The 26,029-nt window shown below is 42.4% G+C and overlaps 1 protein-coding gene across 4 annotated transcripts in view; it reads right to left on the reverse strand.

Annotated features, from left to right (window-relative positions):
* frya (furry homolog a) overlaps positions 1-26,029 on the reverse strand; it is a 68,581-nt gene that overhangs the window by 29,513 nt on the left and 13,039 nt on the right. For all 4 annotated transcript variants that reach the window (XM_080772776.1, XM_080772775.1, XM_080772777.1 and 1 more), the window contains exons 3-34: positions 23,067-23,120; positions 21,848-21,987; positions 21,555-21,645; positions 21,061-21,140; positions 20,878-20,958; positions 18,794-18,962; positions 17,657-17,749; positions 17,436-17,534; positions 15,781-15,882; positions 14,648-14,751; positions 13,824-13,932; positions 13,577-13,663; positions 13,270-13,441; positions 12,809-12,941; positions 12,537-12,644; positions 9,524-9,779; positions 9,219-9,404; positions 9,000-9,086; positions 8,625-8,884; positions 7,923-8,112; positions 7,517-7,641; positions 6,588-6,645; positions 6,337-6,428; positions 5,856-6,028; positions 3,935-4,095; positions 3,359-3,469; positions 2,576-2,730; positions 2,070-2,169; positions 1,618-1,789; positions 815-1,080; positions 500-646; positions 204-375 (exon numbers count right to left, since the gene is read on the reverse strand). In XM_080772776.1, coding sequence (XP_080628902.1) covers positions 204-375; positions 500-646; positions 815-1,080; positions 1,618-1,789; positions 2,070-2,169; positions 2,576-2,730; positions 3,359-3,469; positions 3,935-4,095; positions 5,856-6,028; positions 6,337-6,428; positions 6,588-6,645; positions 7,517-7,641; positions 7,923-8,112; positions 8,625-8,884; positions 9,000-9,086; positions 9,219-9,404; positions 9,524-9,779; positions 12,537-12,644; positions 12,809-12,941; positions 13,270-13,441; positions 13,577-13,663; positions 13,824-13,932; positions 14,648-14,751; positions 15,781-15,882; positions 17,436-17,534; positions 17,657-17,749; positions 18,794-18,962; positions 20,878-20,958; positions 21,061-21,140; positions 21,555-21,645; positions 21,848-21,987; positions 23,067-23,120 — 4,333 coding nt within the window. The remainder of the gene's footprint in view (positions 1-203; positions 376-499; positions 647-814; positions 1,081-1,617; positions 1,790-2,069; positions 2,170-2,575; positions 2,731-3,358; positions 3,470-3,934; positions 4,096-5,855; positions 6,029-6,336; positions 6,429-6,587; positions 6,646-7,516; positions 7,642-7,922; positions 8,113-8,624; positions 8,885-8,999; positions 9,087-9,218; positions 9,405-9,523; positions 9,780-12,536; positions 12,645-12,808; positions 12,942-13,269; positions 13,442-13,576; positions 13,664-13,823; positions 13,933-14,647; positions 14,752-15,780; positions 15,883-17,435; positions 17,535-17,656; positions 17,750-18,793; positions 18,963-20,877; positions 20,959-21,060; positions 21,141-21,554; positions 21,646-21,847; positions 21,988-23,066; positions 23,121-26,029) is intronic.

Consider the following 26,029-nt stretch of genomic DNA (forward strand, 5'->3'; position numbering starts at 1 on the left):
CTTGGGCTAGAAACGGCCATAGCCGTCATCACAAATGTGATGAGGTCAGCACATTTTGGGGACATTTGGGCAAGTGGCTATGGCCAAAAACAAAACAAAACAAAAAACATTCTAACTCAAGTGCAACTATAATGATGAGCCATAGTGTTTGGTATGGATGGACCTTAAAGTAAACCATGTATGTAGAGAGAGCTGTATAGTACCGGAAGCTGCTGCAGAGGCCTTGAGGTTGGTGGCGGTCAGGCGATAGAATGGGGGGCTGTCACAGTGCTGCACCACGGGATTGACTGGGTCGGTCTGCTGCAGCTCAAATATCAGCTCCTCCATGGTTTGGGTGGTGTTGTTCCGACACAAGTAGATCACCACCCTCTTGATCTACAAAAACAAATATCCGTGGAACACCGGAGGGGAAACATTGTCATGATAATTAGCTGGAAGCAGCCTCCCTGACAAAATAAATCATCCTCCTCCTCCTCCCGCTTAGGGCATTTTAACTTACGTAGGGTAACAGTGTCGTGTCACTGCTGACACCACACAAGCTCATGAGAAACTGAAGAGTTATTCTCAGGTTGTTGGTCCACTTTTCATTGCTGACCAATGCATTCCAGGCATTTTCCATTTCTGGTCCAGGTACATCATCCCCATACTGACAAAGGCAAAGGGCATAAGCCGATATCATGACATTATCTGTAAGACTTGAATGGTGAATTTCCACACTCCCACTCTCCAACACATAAGCATCAAAGGTACCAGACAAGATTCTGCAATTGGTTGATTTAGTTTCCCCTCAACTTGACATATTGACATACTGTACCTTGACAGTCATGAACATCAGGTTGTTGAGCACCATAGATGTGGCTTGGAGGGAGCCCCAGCCAGTGCCCTTGAGTGGGTGGGACTGTCTCATGCTGTCAGTATGACCAGCGGTGCCGGTCTCATATTCTGGGGTGCTGAGACTGAAGATAGGGGGCGGGAGGCTGACATCATGCACCAGTTCTATGTTACTGAGCCAGGGGAGGAGGTAGGTGAGCATGATCTGCCTCCCATTGGGATGAGTGGTGGGGAATCTCTGGCTAACCTCTGAAAGGGACAGAGATTAGAGCGTCATGACTCATCAGTGGGTACGGCAGTCTGTTTACGCCACACGTCCTTTTGTATGAGTTCAACTGAAAATGGGGCAGTGCTTTGGACAGCTAGCGAGAGATACAGTTAGTGATTTCAGAGTGGAACTACAAGTGATAAAACAAGATCTAGTGGGATGGGATGAAGAGAATTCTACTCAGGACTTGTAAACGCATTCTTATACACACCCACATACAAATGCACTTATACACAAACATAAATACAAATAAACGCAAACACTACCGGTAACATGTACTGTATGCATGTGCACACAGATGTAGGTGCACACACAGTCACACACACTCACGCACGCTCATGCACAATCACGCACGCTCACGTGTGTACACACACACACACACACACACACACACACACACACACACACACACACACACACACACACACACACACACACACACACACACACACACACACACACACACACACACACACACACACACACACACACACACACACACACGCACACACAGCTACCTGAGAACAGAGGCAGAGTGAGCTCAGGGTACATCCTAGCCAGCTGGCTGGAGAGCTGGGGAAGAGAGCTGCTATAAAGTGGTGGCAGTGGACCATGGGTGCCATAGAGGATATTGCCTGGCTTCTGATCCGCAATCCTCTTAGAATACACAGAGAGCTTAGCTTCAAGAATCTGTTCAAACCAGAGAACAAACATGTCATTTGCATTAACAATTAAGAGAAAAATAATTGAACCTGCACACTCATAAGCTCCAATACAAAGTCAAAAAGTGGGGTGCATAATGGTCAATGCCTAGGTGCAGTTACTTCAGGCTCAGATGTGCAGTAATGACAGAAAATTCCGATGACAGAATCTCTAAAGTTATAGGTACAGGTATAAGAATTAATATGTATTATTATTTTGCATTGTCAATTAAGAAGAAAAAAAGATTAAAAGAAGAATGATAGCTCACCTGCATCAGCTGCATAGAAATCTCATAGATTTCTCTGTTGGTGTCTGATGCCTTGAAGAGCACCAGATTGAGGAGTGTTACAATGTCACATGGGTAGTTTCTGCATTCATGAAAAAAAGAGTAGAAATTAGCATGAAGTAACGGTTCATTATTAAAATCCTTGTAAAGATGTCTTATTATACAGTGCTCTAGAGGGCACTAATTGTAAAAACATGAAACAAAGCACAATCCCAGATGAGTAGTGAGATCTTTAATAGGATCAGCTGGTGGCTGTGTTTTCATTGCTTGGAGGAGAAAAATATGAAGATTTGGAGCATTTCCTAATTTAATTAGCCACAACATTATTTTGCTGCATCTCACATAGGCGACCCACAAACAAAGTGTGACAAAGAAAACAATTATTTCACTGTGAAACACGTGGATGTGATTCGACATAATGCCAAAGGCAGATGAAACATAAACAGGACAAGTTAACGGAGAGACACTGTAAGGGTTTATAGGCCTACCTGCTGCCACAGACAGTAGCAATAGCCTTGAAACAGCCAGAGGCGAGCTGGTAGGAGCCTGTGTAGCAGCGGTCTACAGCCCAGTTGAATAGGTTGACCTGGTCAGCATTGAGTTCAAGGAGGAGGATGACAACTTCACAGCCAAGCTGGTGGACCTGAGCCACGGGAAGAGAAAACACACAGACAGAACAGGTCTCTCCTGGGGCTGCTTCAGATAGAACGCTCCCCATTACCCAGTAATTCAAGCTAAAGATTTTCTGAGGCTATATCCATTTAGAAAGATAAATGTCTCTGGGACTTAATTGTGTCCTGCTTTCTAAAAGGCTTGAGGAAGGATAGCTTGGATGGATTGCAGATGTCTTAGCCTTGACATAGCAAGAAGATGATGAATTACATTTTATGGGCAGCCTTCCCAGTCAATATTACTCATTCTGTAGCTATTATAATGTAAACGAATGAATGCAACTGCAAAGTCAACTTGGCAACTGGGAAAAGAATAAGTAAAATAAACATGCATGTGCAAAGGCAAGGTGATTCATCTTGACATATTATAGCAGTAATTTGAAAACAAGCTAATTTATTCAGAACCAAATGCCACGCTTCCCTGTTCGCCAACACCCGGCAGAAAGACAAAAGCAGGCATTTGGCAGGAACATAATGAATGTTTTTCTTCTCTTTTCTTTTTTGTTTTAACAGAGAAGTCAAAGCAAAGTATCAGACAGGCTTTTGAGGTCAGGTCTTTGTTTAAATATACAACTGTGTAATGAATTGTTATCCACATACCCGCTGATCCTGGCAAGCTAGTATATTATCCAGCCACTTATAGAGGTATCCGTCCGGAGAGAGGCCAACATTATCAAACACAGGCCCACAACACAGCACCGCAGACATAGCCTGGAAGAACAAACAGCATGACGCACACACACGCACGCACGCACGCGCACACACACACACACACACACACACACACACACACACACACACACACACACACACACACACACACACACACACACACACGTCATATTCAGACACTCATTTAACCACTTACAACCTGGTGTGAGCTTCAAGATAGATACGTATAATGTGCTATTTTCAGTTTTTAGAATAAGGTTTAAGTGATTTATGTTTCCATGATGGACATGGAGTTGTTGGAGCCATGTTTGATGTTGCTAACTGAGTCAGGATGATACCAATATGACGAATCATGCATTATAATGCAGACATTATAGTTATTTACATTTTCACTTTCACTTCAAGAATGTTTAACTTTCTCTGCATTTGTGTGTAACCATCTATTTGGTATTAAAAGCTACGTAAATTGACGGTGAACATGAAAACAAACTATGCTTACTGTACCTTGAGGGCCCAATATTGATATCTAGTGATCTGGTGATTTCTGTCACTATAGCGGTCCAGAGGGGTGAACATAATGCTGAATGGGCCAGCCCATTGGCTGAACAGGATGAAGAGGTGATGACGTAGGCTCTGCTGAGGGAACAGGAAGCGTCTGTGGTGCACTGTGGAAGGGACATAAAGATGTCTTTATCGGGAGGAGGTGGAGGAAGAGGCAGCACAATCACTCAGGAAAATCAATTCCAGGCAAATTAGTAAAGTACTTTTCTTTAGAGAGAGAGAGAGAGAAAGAGAGAGAGAGAGAGAGAGAGAGAGAGAGTGCTAATAAGGACTTGTTCCACCTTGACAGGTCATCTGCCATTCATCAGGGACTACAGAAACCCTGGCGCCTGGCAACCCATGAGTCATCACCTGTCCTTTTTCCCTACCTAAGCTGCTCTATTTTTGGCAACTTCCCTTGAGATGCGTTCAAATCAAGATCAATTCCAAGTGGACCGTGCTTCTTGTGCTCTGCCAACCCTGGTTAAATGGAATCCTGATTTATAAATCACATTTCCCAACTGCATACAATTGGACATTCTGATGGATTACAGAAAAGTAATACATGGCACAATATTTTTGGAGATTCCTAGCTTGTTTTCTTTTGTTGTTCAGTGACTGGCCTGTAAGATTGTTATATGTACTATGGGTTGCTGTATCTGAGTGTCAAATGTCCCATAACAGCTCCCCCCGTGCACTCAGATGAGCGCACAGGGCCACCTGAGCAGCCATCTGCTGGGTGAATCAGTCAAATAAATGTCCCCTCCCCTGGGGACCAAAAAATAAATAAGTAATGGTCCCTATACAGTAGGTTTTGTCTTCATTTATAATTCCTTGCACGACTGTGATCTTCAGTTGACTATATTTAAGTAAAAAATACATCATCTTTGACATAATTATGTCACAGTCATATGTATAACTTAACCCTTGCAGTGGTTCCCAAAGTGGGGTCCGGGGACCCCTAGGGGTACTTGAAGAAGTTCCAGGGGGTCCCCAGCTAAATGATAGTTAGGAACCAAATGGAACCTTGTGGGTCTGTAACTCTGAGAGTTAAATAAACAATATAAATTGGGGGTCCCAGAGATTGCCATTAAATGGGGCGCCGTAGCCTAATTCAGGTCAATCACTGTGGTGGAGGTAGACGGTACAAAGTACCAAAAGCTAACCGTAATATCTTTAAAAACATTAGGCACTAAATGTCTTGCTAGATGTGCCACTGTTGTCCTGCATTTTTGCCATGAAGATAATTGTGTGTAAGTGTTGTTGCTGTTGTTGTTTGTTGTCACTGTTGTTTATGAGACCGAAGACAAATTTCCATATTGTAGACAATAAATGAAACTAACTAAATGAGCATTTGCGCCTGTCGTAGACATGCGCAGAGCAAGTTCAGTCAGGGAACCTCAGTCAGCACGCCGGCCGTTAATTGGGCCACCGCAGCATCAGGCTCTCATCCACATGATTCACCCAGCCAATCACACGCTCACCCAATCTCATACCGGCTACTTTAACCGAAGGTTTTGCATTCATCCTCCTGCTTGCTTGCTTGCTGCTGCTTTATTGTATACTATGCGCTGCTGTATACAAAGTGCTCACCCACCTCCACCCCAGCTACCACCTGTCGTTTTGGATCTACTGTTTTAGGTATACGGGGGATTCGGAGTCCCTATGTTCGGGACTGATGCGCTTGACCTGAGTACCTAAAAAGCAGATCCAATACATCACCAAACCATAATAAATATATTGCATTGATTATCTTATATTCAATAAATATATATATTACTGTCTGACTGAACTAACTAACTAACATACATACATACATACATACATACATACATACAATTTGGGTCTACTGGTATGAGGAGGATCTGAATCTGATCCGGGTTACCTGGAACACACTGGATGAGGTTCGCCACCATGGCACTGAAGTGAGCTCGGATGTCCTTGAGGATCTCTGCATCTTTGTCATTCTCAGCTTCCAGAAGCATCCGGGTAAGATCCACATACTCCAGGAAGAGAGCGCCCAGGGCCAGGGTGTCACGTTCCAGAGCTCCATTTGTGCTGTGGGAAATGACAGGAGTCCAGGAACACAGAGACATATGTATGAGAGTGCATGCAATGACAGGAACACAGACAATACGGAACAGGAAAGCAAAAATCTTCATATGTAACTCAACACAAAACAGCAACCCAAACAGCAATAATATGTAAAATGTAAATATAACAATAATGTAGTGAGCCACTGTTACAAGATGTCACTCCAGTTTCATCTCTTGGGTTATTGTGAATCCCAAAGGGTGTGCATGACAGACTAGCACTCCACCGTCTGCGGTTACAGTGTGTAATGTAAGGTGTGACACCTCACTGACCTGTCACTGATGACACCTGAATCAGCCAGTAGCTCAAAGATTCGCAGCAGCTGCAGCCTCAGAAGATCTCTCCGCTCACGTCGCTTCTTGTTCTGTGACAATCAAAAAAGGGAAAGTGCAGTCATCTCACAACTGCAAGCTCCCAGCATTATAACCCCTATTGTGTGTATCTGAGATAGAGAGAGAGCTCAATCTGCGTGTAGTGCACTTTCTGTATTTAATGCATTCTGTTGTAAAGATAAAGAACCGACCTCAGGTCTTCTTTCCAAAGCTTCTTTCATGAGTGGATGTAGCTCCTCCACGAGTTCCCTGTGCAAGTACAGGGGAAATATGACTTGGCAATCATGATGTGCAAAGTAAACCAAAATTGCTTTTTGAGGTTACTGAAGGAAACACAGTTGCTGTGCAAATCCACAATAAATCTAGCATGCCCAAACACTTGGGTTCAAATCTAATTTTGAGGATAAAATGAGATGGGATGTGTTCAAACTATAAATGGCCTGCAAATCTAATCCCGCACTCATCTCTCCTTTAAATCCACACAAATCCACACCAAAATAGACTTTAATCACCAAAATAATGCTTTTGGTAATAACTTTCATTCCATAAACGGACCTTCAGTGGTTGTTTGGGTGCCTCACACTAAATGTGGATGGTGTATTGTGGACGCCCCAGCTACGGGTTGAGAGTTTACTATTATAGTTGTTTGTGTTGCTGTTGCTGTCATCACACTGTGGCTATTATTATTGTTGGTACCCCCCAAAAAAAGTCCAGGGCTCACGACCCCTCTCCTTCACTACTCACCAATCTAACACTTTGTTTTCACTGACTTGCCAATTATACACATACTAACACTATACTGTTGCTGCTGTTTTTACATGTGTCATAATTATTGTCCTATTAATGGAAACGTTTTACTGTAATATTGCTTAAATTGGGTTGGATATGTGATTTCAATAGTTTGCACCCATGCACTATGGGTGGGACACTTGTCCTGTCCCATCAAGCATGTGCAGAGAACAAAAGCTAAAAAACAAAAGGGGGGTGTAATAGTATATCACATACTGTAAACAGTGAGAAAGTGAAAGTTCTGTTCTCCTACACTGATAAAGTGCAGTTTGCTGAATGTCTTTGGCAATTCTATTTGGTGATAAATCTATGAGGGTGCTTTCAGACATACCTGAATACAAGGGAGTTAGTGCGACCAAAGCCCAGTACGAGAGATTCTGTGAGCTCAATGCTCTCCGCCCTCATTAGTGGGACTAACTGCTTCAGGAGCCACGCCACAGATGGACTCCCGATCACCTGCAAAAACATATAAACATTACACAACATTACTAATGCTCTTCAAAAGTGCATCAAATCCTTTACAAACACCAAAGACAATAGTTGTGTGAAATGTGAACACTTAATATCCATACATTTGAATATACAAGTTTCATATTCCGTTCCTTTCATATAATGAAGCTGTTGTTGTAATTTGACACTTTGAGCTTAAATGTCAACAAGCTGTGTATGAACACCTGATCCTAGGGAGACAAAGCACCTGGGAAATTAATAAGACCGGAGGGCAGGGAGGCAGCTACCTTGTTATCGTAGGTGACACCACTGTCAGGTGTGGTGGCCATGATCTCAGGTGTCGACACTCTCAGATGGCCAGGGCTCATGATACTGGGCTTAGCCACCCCAAAACAGAGGATCAGATAGTTCCTCCACAGGGTTACATAATTGTCCCCACTACCAGAGGTGCTGGTCTTCTTAGCGTACACTGGATTACTGGTTAGGGAGGAAAATGTTTTTAATTAAAAGAAATGAAGAAAATCAAAGGTTGATTAAGCTATATGTGAAGCTAGCTATATCGCCGCAATAATGTGATGATCGGAAGCAGCCTAAATAAGGAATGCTCAGTAACATCTAGAGCGTTACTTCAACAAGTGTAAGATTAGCATGTCTAGTCTTGAATTTGGTGTGGTGCAGAGCAGAGCATGTGAGCGCCGCGGAGCGGCTGCATTTTGAATTGAGCGCTGAGCGCGTTTTAAAATGGGTCAGAACGGCTTCCGGAGCGAGAACTGTCCTCCGCTCCGAGCCGCTCAGTGCACACGGCACACGTTTTAAAAAGTGTTACAAATAAGTGTTTAGAACCTAAATGCTTGTATTTAGTGTGTCCAGACTGCAGAGCGCATTTACCAAAAGTATGACAAGTGGGACAAAAGCCGTCGAGAGCGAAGAGCGGATTTCTCGGCCGCTCCGCGCCGCTCACTTGCTCTGGTGCAGAGTGAATAACTTACTTTGGGTCTACTAGGGGCATAAGGAGCTGCATTCGAGTGAAGGCATAGGGCCAGGCGTAGCTCAGTGCTGTAGGGCAGTGCTTGGGCAGGTTGTCCTGCCGGAGGAGGCTGTAAAGACACAGCACCCAGGGGTCCTTCACAGACTGGGCAAAGATCCACACATGAGAGGGGCTCCTAATGTCATAGTGACTGTTTACCAATAGTGCATTCCATTCCACTAGCCACTGAAGGTCCATGTTGTGGCCTAGCGGTATGGTCGCCTGGGAAGAACATAATGAACAAAAGAACATAATGGGCCAGGGGACATTTCTGCATTCTTACGGCAATTTATTCTTAGCAAAGTATTATGTGTATGTGTGAGAATGTACATCTTACTGTGTCAGATACAGCCACATTGACAAAACTTTCCAGGACTGCAGGGCTGAGCTGGTCCATAATCTCAATCATGGGTTTATCATCGTCCTGCAGAATGCAAATGATAAAATACATAACATGGTCACTATAAACTGTACTGTGAGGGACATTAAATGTCAAATTCTCCTCTTTCTAACGTTTATTGTTCTTGCAGAGTCTCTGCCTTCAGTCATTTTTTACCTCAGACTGTCCAATGACCATGAATAGACAGCGTATCTCTTTAAGGATGGAAATAGCAAGTTTGCGAGTGCTAAGCTGGCAGGAACAGAGCAATACGAGTGCCAGTCCCTCTACAGCATGCAACACAGCTGAGTGTGGGCCTCGCTCTGCTGCAGGGATCTTGGGACTTGAACTTGTCTGCAGCAACTGTAACATAGGTATACAATTGTCAAATGATTGCTGACTTTGATCAAACACAGATAATTTTAGTGGGATTACTATAGTTCAAGAGTTTATTTAGACTTGACACTGATTTAAGGATGTACCTCTACGATGTGTATCTTAGCCATGTCGTGGCTCTTCCCTGGACTGAGTAGGGCCAGTTTCCACTGGGTGAGAAGCTGCAGCAGGAGTTTGAGAGAGGTATCCAGCATGCCTTGGTGAGTATCCTGAACCTCACGCAACAGGAAGTTAGTGTAGCCAAACAGCACATCGTCACGCCAGTCAGGGAAGTCCACCAATAGGCTCTGCAGGGAGTTCTGGGCTATAAGTCGCAGCTCATCGTCCATGTGTATCGTCAAGCTGCAAAGAGCACAGACGAAAGGAAAAGTGATGATGCAGTTCATGATAAAGATAAGCCTACAATAATATATATATTAACCGACCACTTTAACCCTGGGTCCCTATTTTGGACATATTATTATAGGCAAACTTTCTCAAAAGTATTTAAAAATGTTCACACAATAAACAACATGATCTCTATTTTTGAAAGTATAAAATAGGGAAGATAAACAACCCCACGCAATGAGGATATTTGGAGTTTCAGAGTGTGAAACAGAGAAATATAATTTCTGCTACAAGCATAGGAAATGTAACTACCGGTACTAGTAGTCATATGTAAATAGATTTCATGTTAGATAAATTGACCTTAAGTTCACTTCATTTCCACAGTTGAAAAACAATACTATTCACAGCTGTGGCACAGATGTGAGAACCACATGAAGATCCACCCCTTGAGCTTGAGTGATTCTCTACCCCAAAGTAGCATGTTGATAATTCAGACTGAATGTCAATAAAAGTGACTTTGGGGCTTGTGTATAACACACTCTGCAATTCACCCTCCTGAAAAATACTTGCACATTTGAAAGAGATAAGAGAGAACACTAGACACTCTTTCAGAATGCCCAAAATACCAAACAATCCATTTCCCGCATTACTAAAGTTCTGGTAAATGGTGACTATAGAAATCGTCCACACAACTTGTACTCATGCAAACACACATCTATAAAGGATGTGTGGAAACTCTCTTTCGGGTGTGGTGACTTTTGGTGACTAAATCCACAAAATGTGACCCTCTAATTATGTTCACTTATTAAAGGGACACTTTGATAAGTGAATGAGGACTCCCTAGCCAACCCTGTAGGCAACATACTGGATTTTTACGCACAGTAATATTGAGGATATTGAATATGACATTATGTCTATTTTCTGGTTATGAATAGAATAGTATTAAATGGGTTGCGATGACCGGGCAGCGATGACTGGGCCCTCGCACGTCTGTGCACTTTAGGGGAAAATATGGACAAGGACAAGGATTTTTAACCGAGTCCAGTGAGGCGACTCATGACTCTCTACAACAAACTGTCCAAAAGTTATGGCAAATGATAGAAATTATGACATATCGACCAATAAGAAGAGGGGGAAGGCATAATTGACTCCAATCATGGACAAGGACTCTGAACCAAGTTCAATGACACCACCCACAAGTCTGTATGACATAGGGCGTGGGCACATCAAGAGACGGCAAGAACGCGCCAAGACCAAGCGTCCCTTGTAGTTTCGGCAAAGCGTTTCCGTGTTTTTGCCGACGCTACAAGTTACGCGAGTGTCATTTCTATCCACCAGCTGTTTAAAAACCCAGAAGAGATTGATGCGACAAATGTGCACATGACACCACACCCAAGTACGACAATCAGTTTAATATTTACAAAGAAAGACTTGCTATTTTCACTTCCTGTTTGGCATTGAAGTTTGAGGCTTCACCACGGTCCAGCCATTTTACGAAAACTCAAGATTTTCATCGTTAAGGTCTGTAGTGTACGCTAAGTGAGTTTGATTTGGAACTGACCATCCTGCCAGGAGGAATTTGTTAAAGTGCGAAACGTGAAAACACTGCAAATGGCTGACTTCCTGTTAGGTTTAGGTCATGGCGCCATGAAGAGACTTTTTTGCAAGTCGGGACATGATACAGGTGTGTACCAATTTGTATACATGTAGGTGAAACCGTATTGTGGCGCTTCAAGTACAAAGTTTTGTAGGGGGAGCTATTGAGCAATTAGGCCATGACCCTTTTTGAGACAATTAAAATACTTTTGATGTGTGTGCGAAGTTTTGCAACTTTTCGAGGACGTTTGGCGCCTCAAAAAAGTGATTCATTGTGGATAAAATAAGAATAAGAATCATTGCAATTTCAATAGGGCTTCGCAGTTCGCACTACTGTGCAGTGCTCAGGCCCTAATAACATATTCAGGACATTGTTGTTATAATAATAAAAAGTGGCAGCCATTCTGACCCAGGGACCGGGTTAGCAGGTTAGTGTAAACAACATAATCAAAGATTTTAATTTAAGCACTCAAAAACGTATATGATTAGTTCATATCCATAATAAAGAACATTCGGCTAGCTCGTCTTACTGACAGTAGGGTGACCAGGTGTCACACTTTTTGCCGGATGCAGAGCATTTTTATCCTTTGTCCTGCGTCCCACATATTGACACAATGTTACGCATTTTGATTGGCTTTAGTTTCAAAACTGAAACCACTGCAGGACAAACAATTTACTCAAATCTGGCTCTCATCCAATGGCTGTGCAGAAGGAAGGGGAAGGCTGTCATCACAGGGCTGTGGGTCAACAATCTGTCCCTGTATTTGCTGCTTACAAGTTATACCACGCCCAACGAGGAAAGTTATTGCAAAGTGAACACAAACAGAGTTTGCAGGTTTACTGTAGCACAGATTGCTATTGAACTGTTTTGACTGGGTCACCCTAAAGGTGCCGCCTTACACTAGCCGATTTTTTTCAATCTGAAATCTGATAGCACCACACACTACAGGATAATCGGAGCGGGGAAGAGCAAATATCAAACATTCTTGATGTTGATCGGGCCGATCCCGATCGCGCTTTGAACGGCCCCGAGCAGATCGATTGAGTCAGGCACCCCCCCGAGCATCATAAATGCCCGATTATCGGCTAGTGAAAGGCCACTTTAACTGTCAGTGATTGTGTGACCAGCTCTTACATAGTGTCAAACTGAGCAGTGGTATAGATTTGGATTCTCACCGTGAAAGCAGGTCTATGAGTTCTGGCTTGTTCATGCCGTCTGGAAGCACACGAGGGATGGCAGCAACACAGGTCCTGAACAAGTCAATCTTTGGCTTCCTTTCACCTCTGAAAGTCAAACCCATGGTCAAATTATAATGTCATCAACTGCAAATGTTTCAGTTGATTTAGTTTGAAATCGCACAGGTTGTGAAATTAGAAACTACTGTATATGGTCCTGTGAGTCAATAAGGAGCCAGCAGCTAGATGGCTGTGATGAGTACCACACTTACGTGATCATGTCCTCAGGCTCCTTGTTCAACATCTGAACATTAGTCATCATCATACAACGCCCCACCTCCTTATCCAGGTGTCTCAGCATGTTGTCAATAGCTTTGCGGACTGGAACGTAATACATGGACATTCCTGGACCGGAGGTGATGACAGATGAGAACATCAAACGGATTAATCCAATGGATCCACATCTATAATACTCATTTGAAAAAATAGCTGATCTTTCTACACGCACGCATGTAGTACTGCGACTCATTGTGAGCTTGTAGGTCGTTTTGGGAAAATTTGTGAATATCTGTTACAATTTTTAAAATAATAAACTTTATTATTTTCACCCAAGCCCAAAATAGGGACAGTATTGATACAGTAAATAAAAAAAACATAATAATAACTTTTTTTTAATAGTTAACAATATTAACACTGTTTGGGAACCACTGTGACAATACAATGAATGTCTCACCAATGACTTTGGCATCATCATCCGTCAGCGTCTTGCTGAGGTAGGTCTTCTTCACCCTGAGTGTGTTCCCAGAGGGCGGGTTGCAGCCAGTGTTAGGCATCGGGGGCTCACCGTCCTTCTGCTGCAGTTTATCTGCTATGACCAGGAATGCCCTCAGGCCGATGTTCATTCTCTGAAGTACATACAAGGTTTTTGTCATTTTTATACATTTATGAAGTGCACAAGAAAAATATTCCACTACAGCCTGTGTGTGGTCTGTACAATAGTTTAATGAAAATGTGATGGCTGATGAATGTAAACACTGTACCTCTGGATTAAGACTAAAGGCTTTTGCTGGTTTCCCAACACAAAGTAGATCAAAGATGATTTCTTTCATGGCATAATCAAGTCTTTCCTGTTAGGAGCAAAGAGAGAGACAGAGGTTAGATCAGCATGTTTATTGTGGCAGTATGGTTGTTTTATGATAATCTCTTGTACATTGACATAGAGATTTAAATGTTTTTATTATGACCTTCATTGACAAAAAAAAGTAAAAAACACATCTTCCTGATTACCTGTGCAATAAATTGGATGATTTTGACAAAGATATTGAGGGGCATATCTCTTGGTAGCACACTGCGTGATCCTTTGGGGAACAAGTTTGTAACAATGGTATTGAGACGCCTGCAGATAAAGAGAAAATTACAAATTGAGAAGCATGCTTTGTATCATCCAAGACCCATGCAAACATCTGAGACTGTGTTTGGATTTCAAACTGACACAGAACACGAATTTGGCCTGTTTTACGCAGACAACCGTGATGTGGTTTATTTTAAGAATTGTTTATTTCAGGCTTAATTCACGTGTGAAAGTCTGACTTGACCTCTTTGCATCTCCCTGTGTGGGCTCAGGGCTGGTAATCATGTATGTGACCTGCTGGTAAACCTCAAGGCCACCAGCACACTTAATCTGGTGTGCCCATGCCTGTTGAGTGTTTGTACAACAACACAATGTTCGCGTTACTCTTCATTAAAAGATATCCGTATTAGGGGCCAAACTATTTCCATTTTAGACTTACTTACTATGATACATATGTGTCTATGGTCAATGATGTACGAAGAGCTTTTGATCTACTCTGATTGTGTAGTTTGTTTGTTTGCAGCATGCTGTAAACAACAAACGGGAACCAAACCAATATTCCAGTTAGGAATTAAGTCAAATGGGGACAAAACGTTCACACGCACAATGTTTTAGCTCTCCCAACCTCAAAATTACTTTCTTTAACTTGGCATTGCTTATGCCTTTCTTGCTGGGTTTTGGTTCTATTGTGGTTTGGCTTCAAATTCTTTTAGGAATGGGCACATAGCAACTAAGCGATGTTAAGAGTATGGCTATTTACCCCTGTGTTGCGGTGTTGCTCTCACACTTGATTCGGATCATGTACACCCACAACAGGCGATACAGGGACTCCAGTGCAACACGGGCCATTTTGGGGTCTTTACTCTGTAATGAATTCAGTTATACAAATCAATGATCAACAGTCAACAAAAAGGCCCTTGGCAGTAAAGGTACAATTAATGCTTAAGCAAAAAAGAAGGAAAAAAGCCATACTGCGTCTGACAAGAGCAGCTATGATAAATGGTCAAAATATCTGAACAGACCAAGATGCCTTTCCCTGTATAACTGTGACTATGTCGGGAGATCAGATTGGTTGACATTGAGTGACATTTCACAAGTAAATGTTGAACCAAACACTGCACAGACTACAGCTGATGGTCAGCGGCTGTCTCTGTGCTGTGTCTGCGAGAGAGGACATAACCCTTGGAAAACACAGACAAGTACAGTATGTATTTCAGTTTTAGTTTATGGTGCATAACATTTGACCGAGATCGTTATGGGCGAACCAGGTCTCTCTGGGGAATGAGACCTCAGGTCTCAATGAGATTATCTGATACTTGTGTACCACCAATGGTGCGGGACACGCCACACAAGATACAACAGATGCTTCCCGGCAGCCAGATTGTCCGACAACACCTTGGTGTGTTCAGGACAGGTCTTAAAGTCCTCACAGTACTCTTGTTATAACAATCATTAAAGTAGCCATGCAAACAACACAGCAAATTACTGTACAGAAGCATGTATGTAATTGCGAACGCAGTGATTGCGAACGCAGTGAGCACTAACTATGAGACCCTGCAGATCATGTCTGTCTGTCTGTGTGTCTGTCTGTCTGTCCCGCTGTAACACCACCCGCCCACCACCAGAGGGCGCAGCTGTATCGCACGCACACTCGCACGCACACACACACACACACACACACACACACACACACACACACACACACACACACACACACACACACACACACACACACACATACACACATACACACACAGTAGAAAACTGCCACAACAGCTGTGTTCGCTTCCCGCGTTCACGCGTCTTACTTGTAATTACATAATAAGTTTCTTTATATGCACAACTTACAGTGTTACATCACTAATACAGCGGTTAATTTACAAGTTAACTTACCTTGAGGTTAGAGAGGCAGTTGTTGAGGAAAACATGCCATCTGTTGAGAAAGAAGTCCTTATGGCTAACACACAGCAGACACGTCACCAGTGGGTAAAGAGCCTGTGAAGAAGACAATGAATGTCAATGACAATAAATTATGCTTCATCACACAACTGTGTCACCTGAGTAAACTGAACAATATCGTACACTTATTACACCATAGGTAGGTGCAAAGTACAGCCATATTACTTTGACTTATGTTTAATGTTTTCTTTTGAACAGTTTATGTTTATTGAAGGATCCCCATTAGAGACACATGACTGAGCCTCTAGTCTTCCTGGGGTCCTGAATAAAACAAATACTATTCAAATGTACAACAAAAAATACAATTTAAAATAAAAAACAGAACTAAATAAAAACAAATACAAAGAACAAATTCACATTATAAATAAATAAAAAATCACAGTTATGTACTTGGCAAATTGGCAAGGTATATCTTGATATTCTTTTTTAAAGTAATTTAGTTATGTATTGTAGATAAGATGTTTTTGGACAGTGCATTCCAGAGAGTTATTGACCTATACCAGTGTGTTTAAGACAGTTTGATTTTGGTGTTGTTTTTATTCTTATGTTACCAGAAGCTGCTCCTCTGGTGTTGTAACCATGTTCAGAAGTCATTTCTTTAACTGGTGAGCCAGGCTTACCAGTGGAAATAATGTTCTGCAGTAGCATTAAAAGACTCACTGCTAATTTATTTTCAACCATTAGCCATGCCAGATGTTCGTGCATATAACTAATACTTGTACACGGTATGACCAGCCTAGTGCCAGACGAGCCGCTTTATTCTGAGCAATCTGCAACTTTTTCAAATCAGATTTTGTAGCTGATGGCCAGATAACAGGGCAGTATTCTAAATGAGACAAAAACCAAAGAATGAATAACAGATTTCATTATAGAGTGAGTGATGAAAGCAGAACACTTCCTACTAGTCATACTGATTCCTCTTCCCATTTTGATGACAATATTAAATATGTTTGGACCAAGATAAAGAGCTATCTATAGTTACTCCCAGAAGTTTTATAGTGTTCACCTGTTCAATTTGTGTTGTGCCAACAGTTTTAACTGATTGTTGTGTCATCAGCATACATAATTGTATTAAAAAAATGTATAGCCAATGGTAAATCGTTTGTGAAAATAGAGTATAACAAAGGTCCTAGGCAGCTACCTTGTGGAACGCCACAGTTAATTCAGTATCATTACTGAATAATGTTACTTTCATATACAAGTGAGTGATATTTTATACTGTCTAAGAAACCAAGGTCACTTTTAGAGGTGTGTGCCTCAAAATGTCCATGTGTGATATTAGTTACAGTATTTACGCATTTAACGCATTAACCAATGTCTAAAATATGACTATACACTTGTTATTTTTTTATGTAGTGTCTCTGCCTTACAGACTTTGTCTGTCTTTTCTTGTAAACGGCTGGTGCTGTTGGATGTTGATATTACATATAGAGTGACCTTGAAATTCTTGAGGATTCACAGGGACCAAAGGCATGCCAGCAATGGACAGTATTTTTGTAGTGGAGACTGTCACAGTGTCTGCAGCGGTGTAGGGAAACAAACAGCCCAAACATTCCGTGTCATTTCCATCCTCCGGCAGGGTGACTAACCAGTGAGTGCTTCTTTCTGGACGACAGCTCCAGGGTTGTGACATACAAGCTCTCTACAAAGTTCCTCAGGCAGGGCACGTTCACCTCATTTTTCACAGCCTACAATGGAGTACAATATCACATTTATTATAATGACAAGACAGACTGCACCTCATCCTCAACAGTGATAATCATTTCCCAAATAAAACAACTGTGATTATCTGTATCAGAGGGAGACTTACCGCAGCAACAGGAACTAAAATTTCTACAAAAAGTCCAGCCAAGGCATGCTTAATATCTTTGTCCTTGACTTCCAAGAAATACTGGGCACATTCCTGCAAAAGAGAGATCCTTGGTTCACACAGGGTAATTGCATCCAAACTGTAAATGTGCAGGGTGACCTCATTGACTCAGTTGGTTTATTATTTCACAATAAATCTCATCTCGATTGACAATGAAAATACTGTAGGTCATAATGGTAATTTAGAATCCGTCTAAAAGCCAACAAAGGCTATAAGACAGGACGACCTTTAATTGTGCATTGCATGAAGAACTGCAGCAATTGTATGCACTCAAATTGCATGGCACTATACTATACTATACTATACTATACTATAGTGTATATGATAATTATAGAAAAGTATGAATTTATCTTCAGTAATTATTTGGTACACATTCACACAATTGGAATGTCATTCAGTTACGTAAGCCTGATATTTTTTTAATATTTTTTATCCCACGATTTTGTAACCCATTTTTCACCCCTGTGTGAATGATCTAATGTGATCCTGGGCTCTACACACCCTCCGCCAACCTGGGGAGAGCAACGGACTTGAACTCATGCTTGAGTGTCCAAGTTGCTCCTTTACACCTGACAGGGGGGAGTTTCCCTGGTTGGACGTAGCGCGTGGAAGGAACACGTTATTCTAACCAGTTCCTTTCCCCTCCATCAGGCACCCCGGCTGGCCAGGGAGATGCAGTTTAGAGACCAGGATTACTGCATGTTTTTTGTGAGGGTACCTACCCTAGGGGACACGGGTAGGTACCCGCCAAGGGTGCCCATACCCGCCACGGGTATGGGCACTGATAACACAGAGGTGAGGACACGCCGCCAGCGCCCACAGCATCCCGAGCGGGAATCGAACGCAGGACATTCTAGCTGTGAGGCGACAGCACTACCGACTGTGCCACCGTGCCCCCTATGTAAGCCTGATTTAAACTTCATCATACAATGGTGCAACAGTACAAACATAGCCAATGTGAGCTTGTATGTCTGCTATTTCCAAAAGTATTTGGACAAATCTAGAACTCTGAACTTTAATGTTTGCCTATAATGACATGCCCAAAAAAGCCAATTTGAAATTGAAAGTGCTTTGTACCTGCATGAACTGAAAGGAGGCTTCAAACTCTTCCACTGGATACATTTTAATACGGAAGAACTTCACACCCATGATGAGACTGATGGTACTCTGGATTACATTAGGACTCTGCTCTTTCTGCCGGAGCTCCTTTAGCTCAGTCATGAACTTCTTTTTCACAGCAGGAAACCTTACGTAAAATGTTTAAAGAAACGTTAAATAACGAGGTGCCTGCACAACCCTTGTCAAACTGCACATCAAGACTGCTTCCATTCATCCATTACAAATGTAAAGTACAGATGTCTCTCAGTCTCTGTGAAGGCTGTGATATGGGGTGGAAAAACCAGCACCAGATCCCCAAAATATCCCCATCTGACCCTCTCTGTCTGTAGACCACAAGTCTCTGCGCCCAAAGATAAACTCCTCGTCTAGCACCTGATCCTCTTGCCAAATTGAATCAGAGATGGGATTCTTCTGTTAGTCTAAATTTAGAGGGTTATTCATCACGGGAGCTCATGTGGCCATCGACTAATCTCTTCCATAGTGGCTCATACTCTACCTGTAAGAAACTGAACACAGCTGCTACTGTATATTGGATGAGTTGCTCTTAGTCATGTGGAAAACACTAGTTGAGATAACTTATTTCCTTGAATTTGTTTGACTTAAAAGGAAATAGCAACCATTTCTCAAGTCATTTTTAGCCAATTGGATTAAGGTACCACTTTTAAGCCTAATTTATATTCTGTTGCAGGATGGCATAGATTGTTGAAATAACTGATTTTCAAAAAAGCAATGCGTTGCGTTGTTGGCTTAATTTTTTAAGGTTGAAAATGGAGGCCTCCCAAATCTAAGCAATGTCCCATGAAGTCCTCTGGAAAAGCCTTTCAGTAAAGCATTTCCCATATGAAATTAAACAGAGAGAACTTTGAAGAGGTCTTATGCAATCTGCTCACCAGCTCATACAGTACCTCTATTTTGAGAGTTTGCTTCTTACTGCAGTGGTTTAAAAACTTCAAATAAACAGACACCAATTTCCAGTCCTAGTTTGGTGTGAGGGGTACTTGTCCAAAAGTCTGTCATGTGCTTGTCTCTTGAAACAGGCAATGTCTTACACAGAGGCATGTGGAATTCAGCCATGCTATCATCAAGTGGCATGACACCAGACCACAACAGACAAGTGCATAAAGCTCACTGAACTAGATATTTAAGCACTTAAACCATATACTCGTTAAACAGTATCCTGCATTTGTCTATAATTTACCCCCTGCTTTGTCTCCTCTAGTCTACACCAAATACAGGTACCTTTGTCAAAAATAGCACATGGCTTTGCGACATGTTGTGAGCTTGTAGATCAGGTATTATCACTGAACGTTCGCCTATTTTCGTAAAATGTTCGCCTATTATGGCAGAATAGGGATGTTAAGGTTGAAGTTGTCAAATGAATGGAAAGAATATGATTTGAAAATACATGTGTATTTTTTGTACAATAATGTCAACAAGGTTGCCCCTCCCAGGCTTAAAGGAGAATTCCATACTAAAATGCTTTCTTACCTTTCTTTGTAGTTGTTACGTCCCCATCAAAGAGGTCCAGGTGCTATTTTGTGCAAAAGCTCCTTATTGGCTATTTCCCCTAAATGCCCTAAATTTGCCCTAAATGAATGCCATTGAATTGAATGGGATGTATGGGGTGTTGTGCTAATTCGCTTATTTCCATCGAAATAAGTAGTAAAGTGTGCCGCTTGGGTTATTATTTACATTATGAAGAGAGGATATATACAACAAAAATCTAATTTTGAGCGATGGAAATAAGCGAATTAGCACAACACCCCATACATCCCATTCAATTCAATGCAATTCATTTAGGGCTTATGGTAGGGGAAATAGCCAATAAGGAGCTTTTGCACAAAATAACACCTGGACCACCTGGACTCCGGGACGTAACAACTACAAAGAAAGGTAAGAAAGCCTTTTAGTATGGAATTCTCCTTTAACTTTGTGTTTGTGTGTACGAGCCGTGTTTGTAGCACAGAATGTGATGATTTGATTGATTGAGCACGGAATGTGATGTATGATGATGTATGATGATAAGGGTGGCCCTCACTTACTTGGACTGGGCTAATACTCCTATTACTTCGGCATAGAGATCTGCTACAGTGTGCATGTTGCCAGTGTTAGGACCATGGTACCTGTGAGATACATTGTATAAGTTAAAGAAAAAAACCCAACAGTAAGAGCAGAAAACCAAACCTAAAATAAATGAAATAGTTGTAAAGAAACAAAAAGCTTACCCCTCTTTATATCTAAAGTGCTTGAAGGCTAAGTTAATGACATCATTGACCAAACTGTCGAGGACAGGGTGGAGCGGCATCTGGTTATGGAGAGAGAGAGAGAGAACTGTTATCTATTCCATCTTATGTTCTGTTTATAACCCATTTTGACCTGACATCAGATTCTAAAAATGTCTTCTACATCCTGACACTTTTCTGAAAAAGCTATGTTTCTATGTCAGTCGTTCTTCGATTTTTCATAAATAGCAGACCTACAAGCTCGTAGCGCGCCACTCGGTGGCGCGCTATGAGCTTGTAGATCTGCTATTTTTCAATCGCTAAAGCATAACATAACACCAAAAGGGGTTCCCGCCCAAAATGGGTTTATAATATGTTACATGGTAAACCTCCTGCATTTCTACAAGAATGTGTTGTTCACAGCCGCAACTTGCCCTGAATAAATAATGTGTAATATAAATAATGTGTGGGGCATACATGGAGCGCAATCTAGTCACCTGTTTTAAAACTTCTATGAGGACAAGCGAGAAGATAAAGTCAATAGCCAAATCCCTCCTTTCAAGTAGATAATCTCTCTGCTGCTCATCGCTGTTGAGAGTGGAGACAATAGATATATGGGGATTTGAACATTCATAATTAGCAGTTATAACGATATTTGAAAAAAGTTAAGGCTTTCACAGTAAAATCCTTTGTTAATTTAATGTGAAAATATACATGTATACACATACAACGGTAGATCATGAGTCATGACACACTATCATACTGTATACTCGTAGTAAATGTAACTCACCTTTTGGATTTGGTATTTGCTCTTGGTCTGTACTCGTGGATCTCTTCCTCTAGTCCGTTCTGTCTCTTGTACCAGTCGAACAGGGTGCGTAGGATGGAGGGGAGGCAGTACTCAGCCAAAGAACTCATGGAGCTTATTAACTGAAGGAACATTGAAGCAAATGTGTTCATGCTTGTCAGCTACTCTACAGTAGCACACCATATCATACTCATCTATTATGGCAGTGGTTGTCAAAGTTGAGTCCAGGGTTGACAGGTATAGGCCTATGTAACAGGTACTAAATAAACGGTACCAAGTTGGACCATTTGGTTCCATTTGTACACTCACAGAGTTATAGGGGTCATTTAAATGAAACATTTTGAGAGCCACAGGCCTGTGGGGACTGTGCAAAGGGACAAGGTGCCCACGAGGTGGCCTCTCACCCTCGGGGAGGGGAGAGTGAAGGAAGGAAAGGCGGGACAGGTCGGGTCCAACTCCGAGCACACAGGAAGGGAGGAGAGTCTGGTCAGCCCGGGGAACACTGCGCCCTTCATTCAACGCAGAGGGGGAGAAGAATCCTGGCTCTGTGCGATGGCTGAATGGCCCCAAGCAGCAGCACAAACACACCCCTGTGGCTGTGAAAGGGCCCTCTCTGCACAGCCACACCGACCTATGGGACACACCTATTGCACAACCAGTGCCAGCACTCTAGGTAAACACTCCCTGCCCTTGACTGGCTCTGAAAGACCTTTTGAGATGTTAGCGGGGCTTTCAGACATCTACCCTTTTCATGTCGATGTAGATTCGCACTAGAGCCGAATGTAACACTGATTTGTTTACTTTTAAACGTATAGGCAATGCACATGTATGCAGAGTTGCAGACTTCATCTGCAGCTCCATCAAATGGTACCTGATGTATTTACTGCATCTCATGATGAAATAAACAGTGAATGCGGATAATCCAATGTATTAACATTTTTGAAGATTTTTCAATTAAAATAACAATATTTTAAGCTCACTGTGAGCTTGTACATCGACAATTCTAGTACAGCATAAAATAAGGTTAAAGCAGTTAAAATGATTGTGATGCTATATTAACACATTTTGCTGGGGACCCCCTGGAACCCCCTCAATGACCCTTGGGGGTCCCTAGACCCCACTTTGAGAACCACTGTGATAATCAACTCAATATGTCACAATTTGCTCAGAACCTTTATCTATTTCCTGTCACAGTACTTACTTGGTCAAACTGAGGATCTTCCCCCCTCTGAAGAGATTTTGTTAATGGTTTTTCCTGAAAACATAAAAAAAGGTAAATGATTATTGATCAAGTGGTGGTGGTACTCTAAGTTTAGCTTATAGTTATATATCCATCTGCTATAGGGACTGTCTGATGAGGATTTCTGAAAAGTAGGGTATAGTCTCTCTTTAATCAATGTGACTGTCATCCATCTGAATCCAGGCTGGAGCTACTATGTCTATGTCACACATTAGAGATGGAATTTGAGTGATGAGTTCCATTACCGTAGTCTTCACTCATCAGAGATAGTGCCTATATAAAGTAGGGTCTCTGCTGGACTCCCGTCAGTGTGTGTGTTGGATAGTCGGGGTGAGAGAGCACGTGACATCATCAGGGATGGAGATCAATATTATATTGCATCCGATTTCCAAGTACAGTACATGAAAGCTGTTTGTGAAGAGGTCTTGAGATCTGCTAACCTGGACAGCGAGACAGAATTGTATAAAAACTAGTCTGCGTAAAACACTCAGGAGGTAGAGCGACCGTTGTTGGAATCTGTATGTTCCAGGTTCGATTCGCCCCGGCTCCTCCTGGCTAAGTGTCGAAGTGTCCCTGAGCAAGATGCTGAACCCCTAACTGCTCCCGATGAGCACTGGTTGGTGCCTTTCATGGTTCCCCCCGCCATCGATGGGTGAAAGTGAAGTACATTGAACTGTAAAGCGCTTTGGATAAAAGTGCTATATAAATGCAGTCCATTTACTTTGTGCCTTGTAGAGTATTTAATATGTACCCTGCGAGGCAGAGTACAATACAGCTTTTGTGACACTCATATAGCGGCTTAAACCACTACAGTACGTACGTAGTTGTCCTCCAAAGCTCTATACTCTCTGTCAGAGAGTTAAATCAGACCCCTCTGATTTAACTCTCTGTCAGAGAGTTAAATCAGACCCCTCTGATTTAACTCTCTGTCAGAGAGTTAAATCAGACCCCTCTGATTTAACTCTCTGTCAGAGAGTTAAATCAGACCCCTCTGATTTAACTCTCTGTCAGAGAGTTAAATCAGACCCCTCTGATTTAATTGTTTTGTTCAACATTGGTCTCAAACAAAATTACACCGCCAGTCTTGGATAGCAAAAACAAACATCCAAACCTGTAGAGGGGCATGCTGCAGTGAGGGGACAGACACACTGCCTGTGGTAATTAACACTTCCCTGTGGAACGAGAGCCAGAACTAACAGCTTCCTAACAATCACATTCCCTAGAATTGGACCACATGGCATTGGCCACAGGATCCAAACTAATGAGTAGTCTGTCATAGCGTGATATCCTCTTATCTTCCACCTCTTCTTCTCTGACAATGGTGGCTCAGGGGTAGAGTGACCGTATGGTAACCGCAAGGTTGCCAGTTCAAAACCGGGCTCCCCCAGAGTTAGTGTCAAAGTGTCCTTGAGCTAGTCGGTGCCTTGCATGGTTTCCGCTGCCACCGGTGTATGCATGTGTGTGTGAATGGGTGAATATAATGCACAACCTATGTAAAGAGCCTTGGATAAAGGCGCTATATAAATGCACCATTAACCATTTCTATATTAACATTTGCTTATTGCGACCGAAGTTCGCATTTAACTATGGAATCGTGCATTTCCCGTCAGTGTGTGTGTTGGTTGGTCGGGGTGAGAGAGCACGTGACATCACATGACATCATCAGGGATGGAGCAAGTGACATCACGTGACATCATCAGGGATGAAGATCCCTTGTCATCAATATTAAGCCCATATATAGAGATCCCTGATGTAATCAATATTGGCCAGCAACTTTACATCTGACCTCAAACCTTAAACCCTTAGATCTCCATACTGTATATAGGAGCTGACCTGTTCTGACATTCCATAATGTTGATCCTTTCCCATCCATCCTTCCTCTAGACGGGCCTGCCCCAAAGTTATTAGTGCAGCCGTGCCAGGCAGCCGGCGAAAACTAGAGTTCTTAACAGGCCTGAAAATGAAGATCTTACCCCCATGCCAAAGCGCCAGTGCTCGCTCCGGAAGTCTACAGTCACCCAGGAAGTTATGTTGATCTGACCCACCATTCCAAGGCGCCAGCGCTCGCCCAGCAGTCTGCTGTCACCCAGGTGGATGCATGCACGTGACCTCACCCTTTAGGTCGCTTCTCGCCCTCAGGCGTCTTACTGGTATATAGTTTGATTATTTACATTTAATCATTTTATATATATTTTTTATCCCACGATTTTGCAACTTATTTTTTCTCCCAGTGTCAATTATCTAATGTAATCCTGGGCACTACACTTCCTCTGTCAACCTGGGGGGCAGTGGACTGACCTCATGCTTCCTTCTATGCATGAGGAGTCCAAGCTGCTCCTTTTCACCTGACAGGGGATAGTTTCCCCGTCCGGAAGTAGTGAGTGGAAGGAACACGTTATTCCGACCAGTTCCTTTCCCCTCCATCAGGCACCTCGGCTAGAGACCAGGATTACTGCATGTTTTTTGTGAGGGTACCTACCCTAATGTCAGTTAATTGATAAAGAACAGCTTCCCTTCCAATCACGAGTTATGTTTTCATTGATATTTTTGGGTATTTTATGCCCTATTGATAGTTGAACAGTAGGGAGAAAGATGGAGGAAGACACACAGCAAAGTTCGTCGGGATCGGGACTTCAACCCATGACACACTGTCATGCTGGATTACTAGCCAAGGTGCCTGGACTGCTAAGCCGGGCCAGGCCATTTTTTTTGAAGTTTTAAGACTTTTCCATATATAGGGAGTGGGATAGGTAACGCGTTCGGATGACGTAAACGGAAAAACACAAAGTGTGTTTCTCCATACTTCTCCAAACTATGAAACCATGCGTTTTTGTCACAACATCACTCTGTCACGACACCTAACTCACTGGTCACTCTCCAATCCCCATTTACGGGATTGTCCCCATATATGGTCACGCGTTGTG

Source organism: Protomyctophum bolini, assembly GCF_963924005.1.
Source record: "Protomyctophum bolini genome assembly, chromosome: 9".
Classification (NCBI taxonomy): Eukaryota; Metazoa; Chordata; class Actinopteri; order Myctophiformes; family Myctophidae; genus Protomyctophum; species Protomyctophum bolini.